Below are 14,619 nucleotides of genomic sequence, written 5' to 3' on the forward strand. Positions count from 1 at the left end.
AAAGCATACTGTACTGTATGATAATTTGCAGAATGTAAACTGTTCAGCAAACACTTGTAAGCTATGCCCCCTTGCTGGCTATCATTTTTAGTCTTACTGTCGGAAAGCACAAAATGTGGTTGGGATTTCACTGTCTTAATAGCCGTTTGTTGACCATTTAAGTCGGGGGTCTTCAAACTGGCTGAGGAATTCTGGGAGTTGAAGTCCACAAGTCATAAAAGGGCCAAGTTTGAAGACCCCTGATTTAAGTCATGGTTATTGCTTTGTAAATAAAGTATCAGTCATCTCAGTGTGAAGCAGTGTTTTATCTGCTTATGTCTGGATTCACTGAGATTCTGGTACCTAATATTTTCTACTTTGCTGAATGACTGTTCAAAGCTGTCATTTATGAGACTGCACATTACTCCTAGTATATCTCACCCACCTTGACTTTTACCTACTGATTGCTGCTTTACCCACTACTGTTGCAATTTGTTTGTTTTACAAAAGATGTCTTTCTGCTAGTTGACAACTAAAACATAGGACTGCAAATAATTGCAAGTTAATAGCAAATTTTATGTGATTCAATAAGTATATTAACCCTCCCAGAAAAAAATATATTTTGTCATTGTCTCTGCTGACACTTGAAGTGGGTGCAGATAACACTACAGGTGGTCCTCAACTTGCAACCATTTGTTTAGTGACCATCCGAAGTTACAACAGCACTGAAAAAAGTGACTTAGGACCATTTTTCACAGTCATACCTTTGCGGCATCCCCATGGTCCCATGATCAGAATTCAGATGCTTGGCAACTGCTTTATATTTATGAAAATTGCAGTGTCCCGGGGTCATGCAATCAGCTTTTGTGACCTTCTGACAAAGTCAGAGGGGAAGCCAGATTCATTTAACAACCGTTATTAACTCAACAGCTGCAGTGATTCACTTAACAACTGTGGCAAGAAAGGGTGTAAATGGGGCAAAACTCACATCTGTTTTACTTTGCAACAGAAATTTTGATCTTAATTGTCATTAGTTGAGGATCTTGTATATTTAGCTCAAAAAGGTCTCATGCAGAACTATCCTGGGTCTGTTATTAGGGACTGCTTCAATGATGGAGGTGGCTTCTGGTGCTTCCTGAATGCCATCCCTGTGATTTTTCAATTATAAATCATGCAAAGGCAATTTATCCCCCCAGTGTTAGTTCTTATATTCAGACTGGTTCCAGGAAACCATGAACCCAACAGACTAGTCAATATATTCTCTTTTTTCTGAGTGAACCATCATCTTTACCAGCAGCAGCTTTTCTTTCTCATGGTATGAACGAGTGCTGCTTCTGGAACTCAGTCATGTGAAGGCTGCATCATCCTGTTCCACCTTGATGAATATATCTCTGCTGCCCATCCTCCCCTTGCATTCTCCTCCATCACTTTCAATCTTGATTTGTAGTACTGGAATGTTTTTAATAAAGAGAGAGTGGATGTTCACTAAAATTTAGTAGTAAGGCTTCCTTTCAAATGGATACTTATGTATCTTGCAAAATACTAATATATATTACTTGCATGAAGGTATATATATTTAATTAATATAAAAGGTTAGGGTTAACCTAAGCCTTATACTGTTAACTTATTAATTAGAAGTGCATAGTATTATTCTATAGAGAATTGGTTGTGTGGGGGAAGAAGGATATCTTTTTAGACAAGTTTACCAGTGTATGTTTCCAAAATCAGTGTCTGTAATATCTGTCTTCTGTCCCAATCCCTCTACACCAGAGGTGTCAAACTCAGTTTCATTAAGGGCCGCATCAGCATTGCGGTTGCCCTCAGGGGGCTGGATGGGTGTGGCCTACTGGGGGCTGGATGGGTGTGGCCTACTGGGTGGGCATGGCTAGAGTGCGTATAGCCTACTGGGTGGGCATGGCCAGCTCTACAACGTTCGCATCAAGGGTGCCTATGGGGGCCTGGGCAGGAGTGGGACAGATCTGAGGGTCTCTGGCAGGAGGAGGGTCTCTGGGCCAAGGCCAAGGCAGTGGGGGCCGTTCCCTCACTGTTTCCAGGATGGCTTTGCGGGCCACATGAAACCACTTCGCGGGCCGGATCTGGCCCCCGGGCCTTGTGTTTGACATGTCTGCTCTACACCATGTCCTCATTTAGTATCTACAATCCATTTCTTAAATCTGAAATGGTTGCTAAGCAAATACGAGAGAAGGGGGGGGGAGAGAAAGAGAGATGCTGCAAATATCACTGGTTTTGCTGCCTCATTTAGATAAAAGTTCTCTTGTACAACTATGCCAGTGTTACTTTCACTCCAGCATAAAATTTGGTTGTGTGTACATTGATTGGGAAGTGATTTTTTAAAAAGAGCATTTTATTTGGAAACAGTGCAACAGCTAAACAAGTGTTTATGTAATATTTCTCAACTTTAAGAATGTAATTTTTGCTATTTTTCTTACTTCCTCTTCAATTCAATGGCTCCAGTCAATGATAAGGCAGTTAGAAGTTGTGGTTGCTGCTTTATTGATTAATATATGTGTATATGAAGGATGGGGGGGGGGCATAGCAGGCTGAGAGAATCATTGAAAGAATAACAAAAATCTGTTTTGTTTAGATTTGAAGTGGCAGTTTTGAATTTGAAACAATATTTTGGATGATGATGATGATGATGATAATGGCAACAATGATAGGGGCAGCATACACAGAATTATTTCATCCAGGATTTCTCCACTTAAAACTTTTGTGAGATAGATCAGGTCAGAGACACTGACTGGCCCAGTTATCAATGAAGCTTCTATGTTTGAGAGAGGTTTTAAACTTGTCTGTCTCCCTTCTTACCAGGATATCATATTGCCCCTTCATGTATTAAAATAGGAATTTTTGTATATCTTAAATAAAGTCACCAAAAGTCAGACACAAAAAGGACAATATATATCTTATCAAGTTTCTACTTAGGATATTGATTAAAAGATATCAGCATTTTTGGATGTATGCTAATATTAAACATGGCGATAGTCCCCTCGTCATTTCATCACTGCAGATCTAAAAGTGACCGTTGTAGAAAAGTGGGAGTTTAAACAGCACCATCAAGTGACAAATTGTTAAATTCACATATATTAAAAGGTTTCAGGCAATCTTAGAAGGTCTCAACAACTACAATGGTTATTTTTAAAACATGTAATTGTTAATTGATAAGGTACTTGTAATCTGCCTCATATGTAACTTGTCTACATAACCAATTTGTCTCTTCCTTTCTCCCCACCTGCCTCACCCCAATTTACATCTTATATCAATCTACCCACTCTGTGCATCTAATCAAATGAGGTGCAGCTTACAAAAATGTACTTTTAATGATCTTCATTAGTGAGAGAAGATGCTAGCAGATTCCTGATTTTTGCGATCATAGACAACATAGACTACTTATCTTAAAATATCACATGCTAAGAGCATAATATAGAAAGAGATCTCACTAGATGGTGCACAATGACCTGCACAATGTAAGCAATTCTGTTGTCTTCGGGAATAGTCAAAGGTACTACCCTCTTACAATGGTGAAATAACATAAGATTTTAAACATAAATATCCTAGACTTAGAGTGAATGAGTTGTTGTTGTTGTTAGCTGCGAAGTCGTGTCCGACCCATCGCGACCCTATGGACAACATTCCTCCAGGCCTTCCTGTCCTCTACCATCTTCTGGAGTCCATTTAAGCTCACGCCAACTGCTTCAGTGACTCCATCCAGCCACCTCATTCTCTGTCGTCCCCTTCTTCTATTGCCCTCGATCTTTCCCAGCATTAGGCTCTTCTCCAGTGAGTCCTTGCTTCTCATTAGGTGGCCAAAGTATTTGAGTTTTAGCTTCAGGATCTGGCCTTCTAAAGAGCAGTCAGGGTTGACCTCCTCTAGGACTGACCGGTTTGATCGCCTTGCAGTCCAAGGGACTCGCAGGAGTCTTCTCCAGCACCATAGTTCAAGAGTGAATGAGTAGGAGGAACCATTTTGTAATTTGTTCAGAAAGCAAGATGTTTTGGGGAACTACTGAGAGTAATTATATAGAAATCTGCTCCCCCCCATTAAGTAATTTTCCTTATTTACCTTTCTTTAAATAGTTCTTTTTAAACTGGTAGTAATTTACATACTCTGGTCCAGTATACATTGGCCACAGCCCAAGTATCAAGGATAGATGCTTGTCGATGGTTGCCCCAACGGTGCTTTTTCATGAAGCAACTTTTTTCTCTTTGGAGATGTTTGGCTTCTCCTCCAAGAAGCTTCTCCAGCTATCTCAACCAGAGAGAGAGAGAAGGCTATTCCATTCCCCACCCTCCAGTCAGAGCTGAAGAAGCTTCTTGGATGAGAAGCGAAACATCTTCAAAGAGAAAAAAGAAAGTCCAGTTGCCTTGTGAAAAAGCACCTTTGGGAGTTCAAAATAAATGTACTTAACTGCATAATGCACCAAAACAATGGTGGTAGTGTGTGCCAAGACTAAAATCCTCGGGATTTTTTACAGATGAGCATTTAACGTTTAGTTGCAACTTTCATGCACAAAAACCTTACTTCATATCAAGTTGTTCTTTAAAAGCCTATTTCAGAACATAGTTAATAATTGTATTTATCCTTCACTTTAGGGGGAATCTATAAAATATTTTCTGGACAATTTGGATAAACTCGGAGACCCAGTAAGTTTTATTTCTAAATTTGGTATTTGTATTACTATGAAATGCTAGAGGTTTTCTTATTTTTAGCTTCAGATAATGTCAATAATAAAATGTAACATCATTTCTGAACTATAACTACATTTAATTAATATTTGCTTGTAAACTAAATGTTGTAGACCCTATGATGTTCTAAAATCCAGTGCCAAATATTGATATTGTGTACTGATACTCTGTTTGCTGTTTGTTCTAAAGCCACTTGAACTATAATTCTTGGCCCAAACCCATCCATCTACTTCCTAAGAGTTACTAACTTAGGAATTTAAAAAGACTATTAACTCTGGTTAATAGTCTCATTTTAGCTAGTATCCAGTTAGATCTAATACCTGGGTACATTACACATGCTATTAGAAATTTATATCTTCACCAGTTGTCAGTGGCAGAAAGGTCTAAAGCATGGAAATGAGAGGTCCAATATGTTCTATATTATTATTTAGCATGTAAAAATGCTATTTGTTTATGTATGCAATGCTTTTCTCATGCAAATACCCTTACTAAAAGTATTATGTTAAGGTGACACAGATAATAATTAATAATAATAATAATAATAATAATAATAATAATAATAATAATAATAATAATAATAATAATAATAATAATAATAATAATAATAATTTTATTTATATACTGCCCTTCTCCCGAAGGACTCAGGGCGGTGAACAGGGCAAGAATAAAAATACAAAGTTACAAAAGTTAAAAAAGAATTAAATATATGCCCACTAAAAACAGTAAATACAAATATTAAAATAACAATAAAAAACCCCACCAATCCCCCATCAGGCCAGGCCGGCTTGTTCAAATAAGAATGTCTTTAGATCGCGATGGAAGGAGCGAAGATCGGGCACCATCCGGAGCTCAACCGGTAACCGATTCCATAGCTCCGGGGCGCCCACAGAGAAGGATCTCCCCCTGGGGGCCACCAATCGACATTCTCTGATCGGTGGCACCCTGAGGAGGCCCTCTCTGTGGGAGCGCACAGGGCGAAGGGAAGTTGATGCCGGCAGCAGGTGTTCCCTAAGGTACTCCGGACCCCTGCCATGTAGGGCTTTAAACACCATTACTAGTACCTTGAATCTCACCCGGAAGACAACTGGCAACCAATGCAGCTCACGGAGCAGAGGTGTGACATGGGAGTATCGGGAGACTCCCAACACAACTCTCGCGGCTGCATTCTGTACCAGTTGGAGCCTCCGGGTGGTCCTCAAGGGCAGCCCCATGTAGAGAGCATTGCAGTAGTCTAAACGAGAGGTCACGAGCGCGTGAGTGACTGTGCATAAGTCATCCCGGCTTAGATAGTTGAAGTAGATTAGTCATTTTTCAAGGAACAATTAAATTTTTGCTTTCATGGACTTTAATGTTACACATTGCTTTACATTCTTATGTTACTTGGTACCAACACTTGTCTCAATAAAACAGGAATCTAAAATAAGGAATTTCACACTTAGTTTGCTTAAAAGCTTACTCTTATCACTATTTTAGCTTTTGATATTGCATTTGATACAATCATTCTGTGGTTTCTTAAAATGTAATATTTTTTCCAACTGTAAGATTATTTATTTTATTTTTCAGTAGTTATATTAACAACTCAGATTATTTCCCCCCAGGATTATCTTCCCTCCCAGCAAGATATTCTGCTAGCACGAAGACCTACAAAAGGAATACACGAGTACGATTTTGAAATTAAAAATGTTCCCTTCAAGATGGTTGATGTAGGTGGCCAGAGGTCAGAAAGAAAACGTTGGTTTGAGTGCTTTGATAGTGTCACTTCAATACTATTCCTGGTTTCATCAAGTGAATTTGATCAGGTACTTATGGAAGACCGGCTAACAAATCGCCTTACAGAATCTTTGAACATTTTTGAAACTATAGTCAACAATCGGGTTTTCAGCAATGTGTCCATCATTCTCTTCCTAAACAAGACAGACTTGCTTGAGGAAAAAGTGCAAAAAGTGAGTATCAAAGACTATTTCCCAGAGTTTGAGGGAGATCCTCACAACTTAACAGATGTCCAAAAATTCCTGGTGGATTGTTTTCGTACCAAACGCCGAGACCAGCAACAGAAGCCCTTATACCACCATTTCACCACTGCTATTAATACAGAAAATATTCGTCTGGTATTCCGTGATGTCAAAGATACCATCCTTCATGACAACCTCAAGCAGCTCATGCTACAGTAATGTTGAAAAGACTGATTTGTGTTAATCGTTTACAGCAGGAGTTTAAAAACTAAACCTGGTCTTGTCAGACCTCATGATGTGTGGGTAAAAGCTGCTGCTGTTCTTATTGCCAATTTCTCTTAAAATCAAAATCTTTTCCTGTTCATTATCTTTAATCAGTTTTAACTTTTAAGACTTTTTTTAAAAGCTAACTCCAGGTTTTAAATTATTCTGTCTTTTTCAACTATAAAGCCTGAACTATTAACTTGTAGATATGTGCTTGAAAGAAATTATTTGGAAACATGTAAAGTTCTTTGAACTGGTTGGAATTTAAGAGAGCTATTGAAGAGTTTTCCTGACTTAGACAACCACCACCAATTGTTGTTTATGGTAAATGGCTTTGCTTTGTCAAATAATTAACCTATATTTCAAGTTTACAAATGCACTTCTGCTTCCATGCCAATAGAGAGTGCTTTTAGATGGTACCAGAAAAAAATTGCCACTGAGTATTTCAGTCAAAATGAATCATGCATAGGAATTCTTGGTCTTGATTTTTGCTAGATCATACAGTTTGACAGAACCCCATGATTTTACACTTTGGGCCTCAGCTAACTTCAACCAAAAAGCTGCTTTCTGCAGCTTTGAGAGTCCTCCTCAGTTGCCATGAATAAGCCATTGTCTGAAAACACTCCTTTTTTTCATTTACTAAGATATTGTGAATTGGATAATGGTGGAAGCCAAGCACAAGATTTATTTTTCCCAAACAATTCAGTTTATAGATGTCAAATGTAGCTTATTAAAGAAGGCTAACACACTCAGTATATACAGCTGTAGGTGACACAGTAGTGGCCATTATATTAGCCAAAAAAACCTAAAATTGAATTAAAGTGTAAATCAGCTGAATGATATCAGACAAATGACACATTTAAAAGGGTAAAATTAAAAAATTATTCCACCTTCTGGCTCAGTTACACATTTTGAAGACTTAATTTTGCTATGAAATATTCTGTAAAAATAATAGCTTCGTTGATGCTTTGGTATTGGTCAAAAGCCAGTGTCACCTGTAATTCTGAATATCTTTATATATTTTTTCCTAGGCTGTACCATATTGAGCTTTAAAGAGTATATTTACAAAAGGGATTGACACTTGGGTTCTAATGTCTAATGCAATAAAATATATTTACTTTGCTTAAGAACAAAAACAATTAGCAAATTTCCCTCTTTTGTTTCATTTGTTACAGAGGCCATACTTAGTCGTTCTAAAAGAAACCCAACTATTCTGTAGTTTTTGTAAAAGGAAATCAATGTTTTTATATTTTTGAAAAACATTTTGCCATTCATTAGACTAGGATAATTAAGTTTGTGTGCCAATTAAATGCTTTAACAGTAATTGGCCTAGTCCAGTACCAGTAAATGGTTAATTGATGCAGTATCTTATAAACTAAAGTGCCTCTTGGTTTTTTTTAAACTAATAGTGGCCTTACAGCGAATATCAGTTTAACTGGTTGGAGGGAAAAGGGCTTCAAAATCATAACAGACAACTGAGTGCAAATAAATGATCTTTGTATTTTTGCTAAAGAGTACAAAGCCAATATAATCAGGACCTTCAAAATTCTAGGGTGAAACAAAATGAGATGAGGGAATGTCATGTTTTCTATACTGGTATTATTTTAGAATACCACCAACACTGTTAAAAAGAGGGAAGTGAAGGGTTTTTTGTAAGGCCTTTTAAATATAGACTTTAAATTACTATCTTGCAGTTAAAACCATCAGAAGTTGGTAAATAAAACTATATAAATAAAAAAGTGAAAGATCAGTTTTACAACTCTGCTGACAGAGTACTGTTTAGAGTATCAATTTTCCTTTGTATTCCAGAAAAATGACTCTTAGAGGACAGTGAAGAAATTTTTTAAGGTAATGTTTTATTCTGGAAATAAAAATAAGCAACTGTGGAACATATTAACTTAAACGGTCATTATAAATAATATATTTCATGCATATGGGCTTACATGTATTTTACGTAGTTGTGAGGGACTACAATTTTAATGATAGGTAATGGTGGTTTTCCCTTCTTACACAGATGTGCTTCTCTCCCCATCAGTCATATGGACAGATTTTGAGAGTGGCAGAATTGGTAGAAAAAATAATCCAGACACAAAGAGTTAGTTAAATAGTTCTTTTCCAAGGCATTTCTCCCCTCAATTTATCATGGACTTTTTGATTTTTAAAAAGAAATATTGGAAGGATGACCTGTGTTGTGCCAATTTTGGATAAGTGAAATGCTGTATCAAAACCTTTGGTGAGAGAGATTGAGTCAAGGTTGCAACAGTTAAATCACCAGCTCGCAAACCTGAGGATCCCTTTAGTTCATTGCCGTTTTTTCTTTTTCTTCTTGTCCTATTACTATAATGGGCTCATGGGCTTTAAACATTGTTGGGTACAGACTTTAATGTCCCCTATTGGGTATCTGGTATTTTTTTATACCATTCTTAATGTGTTCTGTAGTCTAAAATAAAACAAGTTAAAACATTCTTGCTAACAAGAGTGGCTTACTTTTGTCAAGTACAATTCTTTGTTGCCAGAGGCCTTCGTAGAAACGTTTTTTTACATTTTTAAAAATTGTTTTTATTTGGTGTTATAGTTTTTCAAATTCATGAGGACTTTTTACAGAGTATCTACTTTTGATTTCAAAACAACTGATCTTTTTTGTATTTTAGATTTTCATAAAATTCACTATTTTAAAATCTAAAGTAGAGGTATTTAAGTTCTTGCATACTTAATTTCCTTAAACTTTAACCAGGTCATTTTTTAAATAAACATAGTATTTAGACTTGTGCCTTATTTTGCAGAAACTCAATACAGTGAACCATTCCTCAAGGCTTGAGAAACTTCTTTCTCACTGTGAAATAGGTGAAAATACAGGATAGAACGGAGCTTTGCCTCATTCCCAATTTCTTGTACTGATAATGCCAAAGAGTAGTTTGAATATAACTTTTGACAAAAGAAAGACATTGGAAGGATCGTCCTGATGCTCTGTGACCATAGTGTGGCAGATGCTTTTCTCTCAACTTAAATTTGGCTCAGTTTTGAACAGAACTGGACACTGTATTTCTACAACTGTTGCTGAACTGCAACTGCAGTTATCCTTCCTAACCGGTTATGTTAGCTTGCATTGCTAAAAACTAATGTTCAACATCAAACAACCATATATTGCTTGGCCCTATTTTAAAAAATAAATTTAAATTGAGATAACAATAACAAATTTCTTCTTAAGCTGTTGGTTAGATTTTGTGTGTATTATGGTCATCTGTTCACAAAGCAATTAAGAACTTCTGATTGATGGTACCACAACTTAGTCTTATTTTAAAATCAGGTTAAAATATACAGCACTGCAATAGTGTCCTTGGCAGTTTTGTTTATCCTATACTTGAAAGCAGACGATTGCCAATTATTTAAAACTGCTTTCACCTTCTTCAACAGCAGCAAGTTATTTGCTATAAAGTTGTTTGTGAAACATATTTTAATGACCCCACAGAATCTTTAATGAAACCATGATTTGTATTACTTTTGTATAAATGAGGGATATGTTTTATGACTATAGTTTTGAAATATAAGTATCTTCTGTAACTTTCTAGGGAAGAAGAGAATCTACTACTTTGTAAATTTGCCCCATCCCTTTTTGTCCATGGTTGGCAATAAATTATTTCTAAAGAAAGTCTTCAAATGTATCATTTAAAATGGTTTGATTACTAAAAGATGAAAGCTTCATTTAGTTGTACATTGCTCTCTGTACATAATTTGCAAGTGTTCAAGCCATTAATACTGCCTTGTGTAAAGTAAATTACTGACAGTAAATAAACAATATACATCCTCATGAAGCCTGTATTTTTGTACTTTAGAAGTGTTTTTAATTAGTTTTCAGTACAATCATTTTTGACCACCTAGATTTAAACAAACTTTAATTAAGCTATCCACTAAATTTGATTTGTTTTGTGGTATGCTCTAGTGCTTTTGCAAAGATTAACGAATCAACTTTGCATAATTCACAAGTAAAAAACACTTTAGGTGTTAATGTATAGAAACATTAACTGAAAGAAGTTAAATGCATACAAAGAGAACAGCAATTACTTTCTGTACTAAGTAGGATTTCAGTGCTTAACTAAAGAGCCTCAAAACTACAATCTTCCTCAATTAGTTTTTCTCTGCTTAGATAAGTCATTGTTTGCAGTCTCTTTTTGAACCTTGTGTTTTAAATGCCCTGATTCACAAACAGACATGAATAAACAATTGCTGTTCTGGTTTATACCACATGGTAACCTGCAAAAAGCAAACCACCTTTTTATGGTAAATACATATATGAATCAAGTTAAACGTTTTCAATCTTGACCTAAAAAAGAGGAGCTTGAGCACAATATATTAGGAAAGAGATTTTGATCTTTTATGCAATGCCATCTATGTGATTGATCTTAGGTTGTTTCTACCCACCTAGAAGTCTTGCCTGTGTTGAGCAAAATTTCTCAAGTTTTCCTTCTCTTATTGCACAGTGACACGACAAATGGAAAATTCTCCAATTCAGGCAAAATGACTGAAGCAAACTTATTTGAAGGCCAACCTCTGTCCAACAGAAAAATCCACCAATCTTTTTTGACTTTTAAAACTTACTGGCATTAAGTTCATTTGCATTATTTTTTTATCCATCTACTTTTATCTACACATAAAATTTCAAATCAAGACAAATAATGCAAATACAATAGTATTCATTACCTATAAGATACTTAAATGAATAACATAATTTAGTAGCCAATCCCTAGTGCTAAAAGCAGAACAGCGTATTCCTCTTTCCCTTAATGTTTTTTTTCATGTTAACAAATCTCTACAGCACTTGTAAATAACAGAAAAGCTGCTTTTCTTGCCACTTTTCCTAGGCTAAAGGAACTAAGATATCTTCATTGACTGTTAATGTCAGTCTTGTTTAAACTGAGCCATTCTGGAGAGGTATTGTGTTGTATACCACTTGTTTTAGTAGCTCCAAGAGTGGAGATTTTGTCTTTTTTTTCTTATGTATTACATTGTAGTAACTGCAAAAATTTAAAATTTCATTGTTTTAATGCGAATAACAGATAAAATCTCTGCTTTCCTTCTCTGGGTGTGTATCACAGGAAGCATATTTTTAAAGACACTTGTTTAACAATATGCATTCTAAAATACTGAATATATTGCTTGCAATATTACAAGCTGATTTGATTTTTGTTCTGCTGTTAGAAATAATATGCACTCACCCGTTATATATCTGTCAACCCTTGGTGGCTTGCATAGTATATAATATAGCAAAACATTTAAAACATCCTTGGTACTATATATATTAAAATACCTACAGAGACAAGCAACAGTCATGAAAACTTCTAATAAATAACAGCAAGTACAAAAAAGGAAAACATAAAATCACAAATTATGAACTATAAATACAGTATATAATTATAAAGTTATAAGATTATTATAGCATTTCTAAAACCAATTATGAACAATGTTGATGCTACATACTCTTACAGACAGACAAGGCTTCATCTGAACAAAAACAAATATGGAACATATTTTGTGGTTTTGTAATATTCCAACACATGATTGGTGTAAAATTCTGGTAGGATCTGCATCACAATCTGTTTGACTTTAAAAATTGTCACAATGGTGTGTCTGGAAATGTGCATAAAATATATATAAAATATAAAATCAAGATAAATTAGGACACAACATCAAGGCTTGCCAACATACTAGCTGTTACAAGAATAAATGAAACTGCTGAATACTGTAACAATTTCAAACGACTTTGTTCCTTACAGTGAGGGGAAAAAGTATTTGATCCCTTGCTGATTGTATATGTTTGCCCACTGACATCAGTCTATAATTTTAATGGTAGGTTTATTTTAACAGTGAGAGACAGAATAACTACAAAAAAAATCCAGAAAAACGCATTTCAAACAAGTTATAAATTGATTTGCATTTCAATGAATGAAATAAGTATTTGACCCTTTTGCAAAACATGATTTAGTACTTGGTGGCAAAATCCTTGTTGGCAATCACGGAGGTCAGACATTTCTTGTAGTTGGCCACCAGGTTTGCACACATCTCAGGAGGGATTTTGTTCCACTTCTCTTCAGATCCTCTCCAAGTCACTTAAGGTTTCGAGGCTGACATTTGGCAGCTCGAACCTCAGCTCCCTCCCCAGATTTTCTATGGGATTAAGGTCTGGAGACCTGCTAGACCACTCCAGGACCTTAATGTGCTTCTTCTTGAGCCACTCCTTTGTTCCCTTAGCTGTGTGTTTTGTGTCATTGTCATGCTGGAATGCCCATCCATGACCCATTTTCAATGCCCTGGCTGACAGGAGGAGATTCTCACCCAAGATTTGATGGTGTTTGGCCCCGTCTATCATCCCTTTGATGCGGTGAAGTTGTCCTGTCCCCTTAGCAGAAAAACACCCCCAAAGCATAATCTTTCCACCTCCGTGTTTGACAGTGGGGATGGTGTTCTTGGGGTCACAGGCAGCATTTCTCCTAAAATGGTGAGTTGAATTGATGCCAATTTTGGTCTCATCTGACCACAACACTTTCATCCAGCTTTCCTCTGAATCATTCAGAAGTTCATTGGCAAACTTCAGATGGGCCTGTACATGTGCTTTCTTGACCATGCGGACACTGCAGGATTTCAGTCCTTCACAGTGTAGTGTGTTACCAATTGTTTTCTTGGTGACTGTGGTCCCAGCTGCCTTGCTATCACTGACAAGATTCTCCCGTGTAGTTCTGGGCTGATTCCTCACTGTTCTCATGATCATTGAAACTCCACAAGGTGAGATCTTGCATGGAGCCCCAGACCAAGGGAGATTGACAGTTATTTAATGTTTCTTGTATTTGAGAATAATCGCACCAACTGTTGTCACATTCTCACCAAGCTGCTTGGCGATAGTCTTGTAGCCCATTCCAGCCTTGTGTAGGTCTACAATCTTGTCCCTGACATCCTTGGACAGCTCTTTGGTCTTGGCCATGGGGCAGAGTTTGGAATCTGATTGATTGATTGCTTCTGTGGACAGGTGTCTTTTATACAGGTAACAAGCTGAGATTAGGAGCACTCCCCTTAAGAAAGTGCTCCTAATCTCAGCTAGTAACCTGTATAAAAGACACCTGGGAGCCAGAAATCTTGCTGATTAATAGGCGATCAAATACTTGTTTCACTCATTAAAATGCAAATAAATTTATAACTTTTTTGAAATGCATTTTTCTGGATTTTTTGTTGTTATTCTGTCTCTCTTTGTTAAAATAAGCCTTCCATTAAAATTATGGACTGATAGATCAAATACCTTTTTCCCTCACTGTATGTGGCTGCATCTAGCTAGCATATATTAATATATTCATTTATGTTTCCAAAAGCTAATGTTCTAATGAATATGAATGAAGAATTATATAAAATTCAGAATACTCTAGTATTCATCCATATGCCCCCATCCTTGAATTGTATACTAACTTAACGGGCAGTTATTCCCAGATTTGGCAATCAAAATATTCAAATTATATGTCATTGGTATCAATTGTAATGGGAAGAACCCTCATTATATTCTCTTAAAATTCTAATCAATTTGCTATGCTGCTTTGATATATGTGTGTGTGTGTGTGTCAAAACCTTAGTTGCTCATTGTAATATATACCATTGTCAGCTGTTCTGTCAGCTCTGTTACGGAACATCCCTTCTTCGCTAAATACAGATATAGTCCTCCACTTATAACCATAGGAAT

General features: G+C 36.3%; 1 protein-coding gene across 2 annotated transcripts in view; it reads left to right on the forward strand.

Annotated features, from left to right (window-relative positions):
- Positions 1 to 10,710, forward strand: part of GNA13 (G protein subunit alpha 13) — a 30,108-nt gene extending 19,398 nt beyond the window's left edge. The window contains exons 3-5 of one of the 2 annotated variants that reach the window (XR_014025234.1): positions 4,594 to 4,644; positions 6,285 to 8,750; positions 9,686 to 10,710. Coding sequence is in view for 1 of the 2 variants with exons in the window: in XM_081318556.1 (XP_081174682.1) it covers positions 4,594 to 4,644; positions 6,285 to 6,857 (624 nt within the window). In the remaining variant the exon portion in view is untranslated. Of the gene's footprint in view, positions 1 to 4,593; positions 4,645 to 6,284 lie in introns of both variants that reach the window. The other variant, XM_081318556.1, reaches the window with a different exon arrangement.
- Positions 10,711 to 14,619: the final 3,909 nt, after the last annotated feature.

This window comes from Vipera berus (assembly GCF_964194415.1).
Source record: "Vipera berus genome assembly, chromosome: 2".
NCBI classification, from domain to species: Eukaryota; Metazoa; Chordata; class Lepidosauria; order Squamata; family Viperidae; genus Vipera; species Vipera berus.